Source organism: Nanorana parkeri, unplaced genomic scaffold (genome assembly GCF_000935625.1).
Source record: "Nanorana parkeri isolate BGI_ZX_2015 unplaced genomic scaffold, ASM93562v1 scaffold5, whole genome shotgun sequence".
NCBI classification, from domain to species: Eukaryota; Metazoa; Chordata; class Amphibia; order Anura; family Dicroglossidae; genus Nanorana; species Nanorana parkeri.
Window position 1 is genome coordinate 4,691,017 of NW_017306273.1, and position 11,852 is coordinate 4,702,868.

Genomic DNA, 11,852 nt, shown 5'->3' on the forward strand with positions numbered 1-11,852 from the left:
GGGGGAGTATTTTATCATTTCAAAGGCAATTGTTGACGATACGCAGTGCTCTAGCACACTCAATGCCACGGGCAGATATTTGTTGGATGAGTTCTCATCCAACAAATACGAATTGCTCATACGAATCTGCCTTCGTATGAACTTCCTGCATAATGATACTCAGGCTGAGAGCGGAAGGTGCAGTCCTACAAGAGGCAGTGTGAAAAGCCTGCTGAATCCCTCCTTTATTGGGTTCCATAGCGTTCAGATGAAGGCACGCTGGGGGGATCGGAAGATCGGATGGCTCTGGGTACCGGAATTCAGACCTCCAGTGATAACTAGACTTGCCCTGGTCACGTCTCCTGACACGTGAGGATGTAGAACATACGTGTGGCTCAGCATGAAATCACGTGGTTTTTGTAGCCGGACCCCAACCACAAGTCACGGCACGTTAGCGGGCGGTCATGCGTGTATAATGGATCCCTATGTACTGAGATAGACGCGTTTCCCTCCGAGCAACTTTATACATCGGACCTCATAAAGCTGCCGAGTGATGAATGTTCAGCAAGAAATCCGAATTCCTAGGAAAGCCGAAATCCGGGAACACTAACTTCGGTATAATACCGAGAGCCGCGGAGGAGGGAAACCCGCTCTGTGCGCACCAAATGCCTCCGCAACCCCAGATATTGCCTTGTAAAAGTAGCGGTGACATCATCACTGTGCTGCGCATAGCCTGTGCAGAGAGCAGAGCTGTGGAAAGGATCCAGCAGGCTCCACCCACTACAGGTTGTCCATAGAAGACTACAGGAAGGGGTGGAGACAAGACCAGTCACCCTGCACAGGGAGAGAGAGAAGCAGTGAGCGGTCTTTATTACAGGAGGGGGCGGAGAAAAGGCCAGTCACCCTGCACAAGGAGAGAGCAGCAGGGAGCAGTCTTTATTACAGAAGGGGGCGGAGACAAGACCTGTCACCAGAGAGCACCGCTGTGGGAGGGACCTTGACGGGTGTAGCTACAAATGATGGGGCTTCACAGCAACATTTGGATGCCCATCACCCGGCTAACTCCCTCTACAGCAGCTGGCAGTGTCAACTCTGACAATATACGTCATTGATCTTAGCACTGAGTATGTCTAAATCAGGATGGGCAACTCCGGCCCTCCAGCTGTGCTTTAACTACAAATGCCAACATGCCTCGGCCTCTGGGAGTCATGTCTTTGGCTGTCAGTCTTGCAATGTCTCATGGGACTTGTAGTTCCACAGCAGCTGGAGGGCCTGAGTTGCCCATCCCTGGTCTAAATGAAGGACGGGTAGTAGAAGAGCCGTCAACCCAGTCGGTACTATACCAAAGCCGGTCCGAATCCGTAAGGGACATGAGGCTACCCGTCCAATCAGCTGCGGCTGGGCTTTTCCTACCCTGCAGCTGCACATAAAGGGGTGCTTGTGCTGACATCATTGACCTTTTATATGGCCAACACGACCATATTAGGTCACTGTCATTGACCAAATATAGCCATGTGGCCATATAAGGTCAATGATGACAGCATCACACCCCTTTGCTTACATGAAGATGTGGGCGTGGAGCCATGATTGAAAGGGGCGGGGCCAGGGACAGTCAGGCTGGGGTGGACAGATTTAGATGATGCTGGATGTTCTCCAGCCAGGAAATGTGGCAGGCTCTATCTGACTTGCTGCGGCTTCTAATGCACATAGTGAGTAGCTTGCAGTGTGCAGTGACATCAGAGGGAGAGGAGAACATCCGAGTCCAGGAGAGGAGGCGGTACAACTGAGGGGGAGGGCGGAGTTTATCTTTAAATGTGTTTCATCTTCTGGTTTCCCCCCCCCACCCCCAGGGAATCACGAGGAGGCTTTCACCCACCTGAAGAAGTCTTTCACCAACAGCGCCATCGATGAATCCGCCAAGGCGCGATACGGCATTCTCCACGTCAAGTGTCGCAATGTCCTCGCCGCGGCTCAGGAACTCTCGACGCTGGCTGGGAAGAACCCCAAAGAACTGGAGAGTCTGGTGAAGTTCCTGGACAAGAGGCAACGACAAAGCCTGTCACAGGTAATAGAGGGCCACACGTAGAGATGGGAAGGCTTAGACAAGGGATGGAAATAATGTGTCTTCCTGTCACGGTGACAACCATGTCCCCCATTTCTTGTATGGGCTTCAATGGGGGGTCACAGAGCCAAGGTGACTACGGGTAGAGCGCTGGTCCCACAGACGTATGCGATGGAGGTGGCTCTCTAGTTATGGGGCCATGGGTCCTCAAAGTCCAAACAGAGAGAGAGAGAGCGCCACAATCGGATAATATGTCCAGCACAGGTTTATCAATCTGGACGAGGATTGGAAATACACCAGTTAACGCGTTTTGGAGGATCCCAGCTCCTGCTTCCTCAGGGAGGAAGATGTGTGCACAGGGTGGGGAGATCTTACGTATAATGTCCTTCGGAGAAGAGTTCTGGAAATTTCCGTACGTCACGCAAGTAGAGAATGTTTTAAAGGGTGAGTCCAGTTTTCCAGCAAATTTGGGAAACTGAAATTAACCCAAGAAATTTGCCCCCTTTGCCACGCCCCCCCCCCCAGTAATCATACTTTTAGGGGGAATTGCTGTTCCCTCCTTCTGCAGCTGGAGAACGTTCCACACACAGCCTTGTATAGGGAATAATGCTCGCAAATGGCGAGCGCTCAGTGGTCAGCATGGTTTTGGTATTTAAAGGTACAGACGCCTGCTACTGTATACAGCATTTACAGGGTGAGAATTCAGCAGCCCCCTCGTCTCTCGCGGTGCCGGTCTCCTTTAACAAGCAGGGCTCTGGTGAAGAGGAAGGACGAGCGCTTGCTTGCGTCAAGGTTCCAGTGGACGTCCATGCACTGTTATTTCTAATGGAGGTATTACATTTACAGTCGCGGTGATTTATGAGGCGCGGTGAGCGCAGTCACACGCTGGAAATGAAACGAGTGTAAACAAAAAATCCGACTTGTAATAAAACACCTTCCCGTATAAATCATGCGTGTTATGGTTCAGTGACTCAATGTGGGTTATCCTTCAGCGTGTCACCGCGTGGCCGGCATGTCCTGTTTATCATATCACGGTCCCGCGCCTCGCCTACAACATGCAGAGCAGTGACATTTGTCTCATGTAGAGGGGAAATAACCAATCACTGGCAGGATCAACAAAAGGGAACAAATGTTACAAGGAGGACCCAATAAAAAAAAAATATATATATACACTATATTACCAAAAGTATTGGGACGCCGGCCACCCCAGTTGCTTCCACTTTGTTATAATACCACTAACAGGTGACCGCTGAATATTTAGTAGCAAGGAAATGTCACGGAACACCTGAATCCAATCATTTGGAGGGATGTCCTAATACTTTTGGTAATATAGTGTATACAGTATATACACTGTATACACTATATGTATATAAAAAGTCAACTCTCTCTCATTATTATATTAGATTCACAAATTAGTTGTAGGGTTATAGTCAAATGAACCCATACATACATACATACATACATACATACATACATACATACATACATATATCTGCATACATATATACATACAGACAGACCTACAGACAGTCAACTCTCTCTCATTATTATATAGATTCACAAATTAGTTATAGGGTTATAGTCAAATGAACCCATACATACATACATACATACATACATACATACATTATATATATATATACAGACACTGAGCATTTAGGATTCCATTACCTCTATTCTATTGCAATGGCAATCTGACTATTTGTGTCATGCAATGCATCCGTAGCATGCATGTGCTGTCGTTTTACATGGCTGTAGACACGTTTTCTGTTGTGAGAGTTTTATGGGCGAAGGACTCATGACTGCTATGTGAGCCGTCATCCATCTCACTTTGTCAGCCCCTCCAGTAACCGCTTGTCACATGGACACACAGAGAAATGTAACCTCTACTCACCACTGAAGTCGGTTTTTGTTGAGTGGACTTTTTCTCACTGCTCGAGAGAGCCTCCGGTTCAGGACAACACATGCAACATTCTTACAGCCAGCTCAGTCCTCTGACCGCAGAATGGCTGCTAGCAGCTTTTTCCAGAGATTATAATTGTCACATACAGTATAATGCCCTAAGGCGCAAGAGAGATCTTTGGGCAAGACGCAAAAGTATCTAATATAAGTCGAAAAAAAAATGTTCCTTACAGTAAGATCCATTGCTCCCACGCCCTCCCTGTTTCCCTGAAGTCCACTTTAAAAGTTAAAGATACGCGTTGTCATCTTTGCGTCTATTACAGTGGCAACACTGGCAGTAGGGTTAAAGATGGACTATCCCTTTTAAAAGCCTTTCTGCCTGTTCCAGCAGCTGTGCATGTCAAGCCATGGCACAGCGGAGTGTGCATCATTACTTCCCAAGCATGTAAGGAGGTCATTAATCTCCAAATGACGTCCGCAGTGCTCGCTAAAGTGCTATCCTGTATCAATCTGTGTAAATGAATTGCGCGCCGCTCGTCAAACACAATTTATTTTGCCATTAAGCTTTGTCTAAAACGCACTTGAAGTTGAATTAACCACCTGAAAACCCCAAACAGGTTTATTGTTGTTGTTTTGCCAGGTGCACGGGCTGGCAAGGGTCCAAAACATCCATTTCTCACACCCAGATGGCATCTTAGATCAGGCTTTCATTAGCTTTAGATCTCCAGGGGCTACAGAAGCTGCAGGAAAGGGGAACAGGGAGCGTTGGCTACAACAGCCATTCCGGCCCTTTCTTTAATCGTCTATGACATGGTAGAAAAAGGACAGCTGGAGTATGATTGGCTGCCATGGGCTAGATTTATAAGTAGAAAGTTAGGTCCTTGGTCTGGTGTCCTGAGTGTGAGGTGTCAGAATGGAGTGGACACCCGGAGTAGAAGGTATAGGGCTTCCCAAGATGAGCAGTGAGACTGAGGGGTGAAAGCTGGTCCATGTCAGCAGAGACCGGGGCTGAGTCTCAGAATCCCTTGGACAGCAAGCCCAGTTCATCAGCAAGGCGACCTAGACCTAAGGCCTAGTGGATGTCCAGATGACCCAGCTCCCTCCTTCATGCTTCTGTAGCAAACCAGCAGGATGGCACAACTGGTCAAAGTTGTGCACCTACCTATCACTTCACCAGTTAGGATAGGCAGTTGGTGTCTGATGGGGAGGTTATTTTGATTATTTTGTTGCGGCAGGCAACGTGGCTGATCCCAGGTTTCTCTGAGCACCCTTCACAGTAATCTGTCCTTCTAGAAAGACGTAAGACTGAAAATTGAGGATTGTGTTTCTCTCATTACGATCATGTATTCATGCCGAAAGTACATTTTGAAACCTGTTATGAAATCTCTCGGATTATTTAGCGTTTGTTCCTGTTCAGAGAACGCGTCGCCATAGAATGTCAGCCTAGTGAAGGGTAAAATTTGTAGCGGGTCCCAGCTGTGAGGATGTGCAGAGAGAGGACAAGCCAATTTCTCATTGGCCGTCACTCTTGGTGAGACATCTGTCAGTGTATTGCCAGCTTGGGAGAGGTTGTTTTTTTAAAAAAACAAGTTCATTCTTCGGTTTGGAAACGTGTCCGTCGCCTGCCAACTTTCTGTTTTCCATGGCTGCATGGAAAGCTTTCGCACTTCAGTATTTATAGCCCCAAGGGTCATGATGTTAATGAGTTACAAAATAGTCGGGAGGGCATTTGGCAGGCAGCAGCGGCAGAGAGCCTGAAACTCTTAGATCTGGGAAGAGGGAGAGTTTGTTCTTCAGGCATAACCTTGCTATGTTGTTGGACAGATTATTGAATTGCTGACAAATGACCATCCTGCACATGTATAGCGTACTTGCCAACATTTTAAAGGCTCAGTCGAGCCAGAACTGAATTCTCATTCACAGGTAGAATCTAGTGTGTTGTATTGCTCTCCTATCCCTTGGGATTCCAGTGACAAGGTATCCCCTCTTACATTCCTGTTCATCCTACCCATCTTGGTTGAAAAAAGTCCATCCAGCTCAATCTATATTATCTAGGCTCTCAGCTGATACTACTAACTGTAGAAGAGAGTTCCATTATTTAATGGTCTGACAGTAAGAAAAATGCTTACGCAGTTTAGGATTAGACCGCTTCTTATCCAACTTCATATTGTCTTCTTCAGAGTCTTTAGCTGAAACTGTTTATTCCCGATATTGCAGTCCTCATTGATAGATTTGTATATTTCTATCATATCCCCTCTGAAAGTGGAACTACAACCAGGGCCGGATTTCCCACAAGGCCAACTGAGGCCCGGCCTTGGGGCAGCAGGAAGTAGAGGGACAGCAGGGGTGTGGAATTCCTATCTCCCGATGCCTGGGACATGCAGTTCCGGGTGATGGGCTGGTAGTTGTTTTCTAATATTTATCTCTGCTTTGGGCAAGCAGGGCTAAATGTAGAGCGGGGGAACCACTGCTTGTTTTGTACAAGTGATCTCGGGATGTCGCCGATATTGTTTATTCGTTTAGTAGAGAATTCAGTATTTCTACGACCCCATAGCTGTATATGTACAGTGTGAGATCCAAGTCAAAGCTGCCTGTGACTGCTAGTCTCACGAGATGTGGAATGAGACTTGGTGATGTCAGCTCGGAGCTGCTCGGTGTTCTCTTTTCTGAATACTATGACATGAGGAAGCAAAACCCTGCCTCTACCAACATGGCGGCCTCAGACACACTGTGCAGAACAAGGCATGGTAAGTCAGTAATGTGGAAAAGACCTTCTGCAGGGAGATCACAAGTAACAGACCTTTGTCCTCTGTCTGCCTTTTTTGGGGACAGCTTCCACAGTTCAGTTGCTCTTTAAGCATGTTTACGCTAGATAGAAATTCAGAACTTAAACGGCAATCAAACATGAAATATGAATGTGCAAGCTCTATTGCTGAAAGCAATTATGGGACATATCTGCTCAAAGTCTCAGAAATGTGTCCTTGGCCTGAACTGTTGTGTCTCAATAGACCTGTTCAGCTGTGAATGAATCATGGTCCTCGTGCCTACTGGGACTTTTGTAACCTTTACACACAATCTCCAGAGCAATGTAAAAAAAACCTTAACTAATCCTTTTCAGACATTCTTTCTTGATACAGCTGCGGCGGATGTGTTGTACTTGCATTACCTTCAACCCTTCAATGTGTAATAGACCCCATTGAAAACATAACCATTTTTTATTATTTTGCTTAGAAGAAAATTATTTCCCCTACTTTCCATAGTCCTGTTGGTTAGGTGTTTCTGAGGATGCAGGATTTTTCTGTAATAAGGTTAAAATGAAACCGTAGTTTCTATTGCTGGGATCTTTTAGCACAGGAAGATTTGGTCTTCGAAGATCAGAAGATACCAAAGCACGAGAAGTGAGCATCCAAGCAAGGGGTTAAATTTACACTAGGGCAGTGTGAGGGTTGGGGTTACAGAGAGGCCTAGTGTTAGGGTGTGGATACAAAAATGTTTATAGGGTTATATTTGAGGTCTACATGGAGGGTTGGAGTTACAGGGAGGGCTAGTGTAAGGGTCTGGATACAAAGAAGGTTATAGGGTTATATTTGAGGACTACATGGAGGGTTGGAGTTACAGGGAGGGCTAGTGTTAGCATCTGGATGCAAAGAAGGTTATATTTGAGGTCTACGTGGAGGGTTGAAGTTACAGGGAGGGCTAGTGTTAGGGTCTGGATATAAAGAAGGTTATAGGGCTATATTTAAGGAATACATGGAGGGTTAGAGTTACAGGGAGAGGTAGTGTTAGGGTCTGGATATAAAGAAGGTTATAGGGTTATATTTGAGGACTACATGAAGGGTTAGAGTTACAGGGAGAGGTAGTGTTAGCGTCTGGATACAAAGAAGGTTATATTTGAGGTCTACATGGAGGGTTCCAGTCACAGGGAGTGCAATTGTTAGGGTCTGAATACAAAGAAGGTTATAGGGTCATATCTGAGGTCTACATGGAGGGTGGGAGTTACAGGGAGGGCTAGTGTTAGGGTCTGGATACAAAGAAAGTTATAGGGTTATATTTGAGGTCTACATGGAGGGTTGGAGTTACGGGGAGGGTTACTGCGTCTACTTCTTAAAAAATATGACTTTTCTCTATATTGACCATCTACTACATAATACAAAAAAAGGCTATTTTCAGTTTTACGGCTGCTCACACATCAGAATGGAAAGAGGTGTGCATGATGCATGTTGCTGCTATAGAGAGCTACATAGACCTCTTTACCTTCATATGTGATTAGAAGGTCAGTTGGAGATTACTAATGTTTCATGAGCCTAGGAGGCTCATAGGTGGGGCTTGAGGCCAACATTTGGGCTTCAAGACTGGACATAATGGAAGCCTTTGAGTGTCAAGCCTAAGGACGTGTGTGCAAAGGACTATTAGTTTCTTTCTAGTTAAGTGTTGTGATCCCATTTGGGATGGTGTGGTACAAGGACATTTATACTTAGGGTTCTGATATCAGCTTCAAATTAAGATAAATATTCTACACAATGGTGGGGCTTTCTGCAGGAGCTGTATATATTTGTGCTCATGTGATATTGTTCTGTCTGTGCCGGAGTTATTCCCTTTTTTGAAGTCTATGGAGCCTGTGTCCACCTAAATCTCTTAATTCTATCATCATCTTGCACTATACTGCCATGTACTAACAAATTGTGGGATAATATAAATTGCAACATTTGTCTACATTAACGCAGCAGCCTTCTTCTACCTCTGCTATTCCCCAGGAAAGTAACAAACACAACCTCAAATGTGCTGGAAAATAAACTATTTTTATATTTTATCTTTTTTTTTCTCAACTCATTAGTATCCTTTTCCCAACTCACAAGTCACGACACTTTTTTCATCTTCCTCTGACAATAAGTTGTCATCTTGTCACATGATTGCACTAATACACTGCAGCCTGTTTTAAAGCTGAACTCTCCAGCTTGTTATCGTGACCCCACTTAAGATCTGACAGCGGGCAGCCCTGTTCTAGTCAGTAAGATGGAATTCTGAGAAATGCATTACAAGACAATCAAGTCATAATGAAACATGCTACTGCTCCTAGCCAGGCAAACAGCGGGGTCATCCTACGTACCAGTCTTCATCCTTACAACATAGACTCCTGGAAAGATTAGAAGGAAGGGAGTCAGGAAAGAAGGAAGGAAGGGAAACGCAGAGGGAAGGAAGGAAAGAGGGAACAGTGGAAGAAGTAAAGATAGAAAGCAAAAAGGGAGTAAAGAAAGAAATAAGGAAGGAAAAGGTGGATGGAGGAAATGAAGGAAAGAGCAAACGGTGGCTAGAGGAAGCAAGGCAGGAATGAAGGAGAAATTGAGTGAGGAAAGAAGGAAAACGTGAAGGAAGGAAGGGAGGGAAAGTAGGGGAAGGGAAGGAAGGAAAGAAAAAAAGTGATGGAGGGAACGAGGGAGAAAGAAAGAAGGCAAGGTAAGCGTGGATAGGGCGAGTGAGAAAGATAGAATGTAAGAGAAGGGTGGAGGGGGCTTGGGAGAAAGATAGAAGGGTGGAAGGAGTGAGGGAGAAAGATAGAAGGGTGGAAGGAGTGAGGGAGAAAGATAGAATGTAAGAGAAGGGTGAAGGGAGTGAGGGAGAAAGATAGAAGGTAAGAGAAGGCTGGAGGGAGTGAGGGAGAAAGATAGAAGGTAATAGAAGGGTGGAGGGAGTGAGGGAGAAAGATAGAAGGGTGGAGGGAGTGAGGGAGAAAGATGGTAGGTAAGAGAAGGGTGGAGGGGGCTAGGGAGAAAGATAGAAGGGTGGAGAGGGTGAGGAAGAAAGATAGGTGAGAGAAGGGTGGATGGGGCAAGGGAGAAAGATAGTAGGTAAGAGATGGGTGGAGGGGGCGAGGGAGAAAGATAGAAGGGTGGAGGGAGTGAGGGAGAAAGATAGAAGGGTGGAGAGGGTGAGGAAGAAAGATAAGTGAGAGAAGGGTGGAGGGGGCGAGGGAGAAAGATAGACAATAAGAGAAGGGTGGAAGGGTGAGGGAGAAAGATGGTAGGTAAGAGAAGGGTGGAGGGGGCGAGGGAGAAAGATAGAAGGTAAGAGAAGGGTGAGGGAGAAAGATGGTAGGTAAGAGAAGGGTGGAGGGGGCAAGGGAGAAAGATAGAAGGTAAGAGAAGGGTGGAAGGGTGAGGGAGAAAGATGGTAGGTAAGAGAAGGGTGGAAGAAGCAAGGAAGAAATAATTAAAGGAAGCAAGGGAATGTTGGAAGTGCAAATAAGGATGGAAGAAAGGATGGAGGAAGGAAATAAGGAAGGGGGGGGAGTGGGAAGCAAAGTATTTAACCGAGAGGATCCGTAAGACAGCTGAGCAGCTAGCAGGTACTGAATTAGGGAAATAAGCCCACCCTTTGTCTACCTGACAGGTTTTGTTTAAAAGTCTTTTATTCACTTAAAAATGTGGCAATTGTCCAGCTCAAAATGTTATTATTTTCTTTTCTTCTTCCAATGCTTGGCTCTGATTGGTTCATACACGGCAGCACAGAAAGCTCTTGTCTAAGACATCCTTCTTATTTATCATTGCAGATTGCTGGACAAGAAGGCAATTCACTTCTCCAGGAGAACCGTCATGAGAAAGCTCTAGAATATTTCTCCCTGGCCGTCATCGCCAGCAACAACAACCCCAAGTACCTCCGTCTCCGAGCCTCGTGCCTCACCCACCTGGGAAATTATAATGGCGCAGTGAGCGACATGGACATGGCCATCCAGCGGCACAGCGCTAACGACCTAAGGACTCAAGTAGAGGACTTCTGTTTTAAGGGCCACGTGCTGCTGCTGGAAGGGGAGGAGGAGGCCTCGTGCCGACAGTATGTGAAGGCCGTGAGCCTGGACAGCACGTTTGCATTGGCTGCCATTAGCGATTCTCCAGGAAGGACGAGGCTGGTGCAGATATTCAGCCATACGGCACATAAATACTTTGAGCAGAAACTGTTTGAAGAGTCCTGGAAGTTCACGGAATGCGGACTGATTATTGATGAAAACAGCCAAGAACTCAGGAAATTAAAGGCCAGGATTAAGCGGGAAGCCTCTGGATGTATCATGCATTGATTAATAGTGTATCTTTTTATTTTTTTTTAAGTCTGGATTGGATGGAAAAGGGAATGGTGAAAACTAGGGATGCACCGATACCGGTTTTTCGGTATCGAGTACGAGTACCAATATTTTTTTTTTTTATTCACCGATACCGAATACCGATACCGGAGGTCCCATTAAGGAAGCCAGGCGGCGTGTAAAGACTCGCCACCCGACTTCCCGATTAGCAGGGAAGCCGTCCCCCATGCTTCTAGTCACTGGGTGACGAAGGAGCATGAAGCCAGCTTCCCAGCCAATCAGAAAGCCAGGCGCTGCGTCATTACACGGCGCCCGGCTTCCTGATTGGCCTGCTTACCCGACCAATCAGGAAGCTGGGCAGCGAGTCATAACACGCTGCCTGGCTGGCTTCCTGATTGGCCGGGAAACTGGCTTCATGCTCCTTCGTCATGGAGCCTGCTTCCCGACCAATCAGGAAGCCGGGCAGCGTGTAATGACTCGCTGCCCGGCTTCCTGATACTGGAAGCATTGGGCTAGGCATTGAAGCATTTGAGCGAGTATGAGCCCAAATACTCGGCATCAGCACTGATACTAGTACTGGTATTGGTGCATCCCTAGTGAAAACCCATATCAATCCTTTTATGTGTTCCTGCTGGAGACACAACAGGTACCAAGTGGAAGCCTCTTCTAAGTGAAAGGAAAGCCAATCTTAGATGTCATCAGAAAAGTTGTCCCCATTGGAAGATTCCATCTTGGTTCCTGTTCTGATGTAAAATGTTGAATTTCCCATCACTTCCTGTCAACAGGACCAATAGAAGGGTTAATCCTCCCCCCGGGGGACACAGACAACAATCAAAA

The 11,852-nt window shown here is 46.3% G+C and overlaps 1 protein-coding gene across 1 annotated transcript in view; it reads left to right on the plus strand.

The window, feature by feature from the left end:
* TTC34 (tetratricopeptide repeat domain 34) overlaps positions 1–11,015 on the plus strand; it is a 36,894-nt gene extending 25,879 nt beyond the window's left edge. Inside the window, exons 6-7 of the mRNA XM_018552291.1 lie at positions 1,830–2,044; positions 10,491–11,015. Of these exons, the coding sequence (XP_018407793.1) occupies positions 1,830–2,044; positions 10,491–11,012 (737 nt within the window). The 3' untranslated portion in view covers positions 11,013–11,015. The remainder of the gene's footprint in view (positions 1–1,829; positions 2,045–10,490) is intronic.
* Positions 11,016–11,852: the final 837 nt, after the last annotated feature.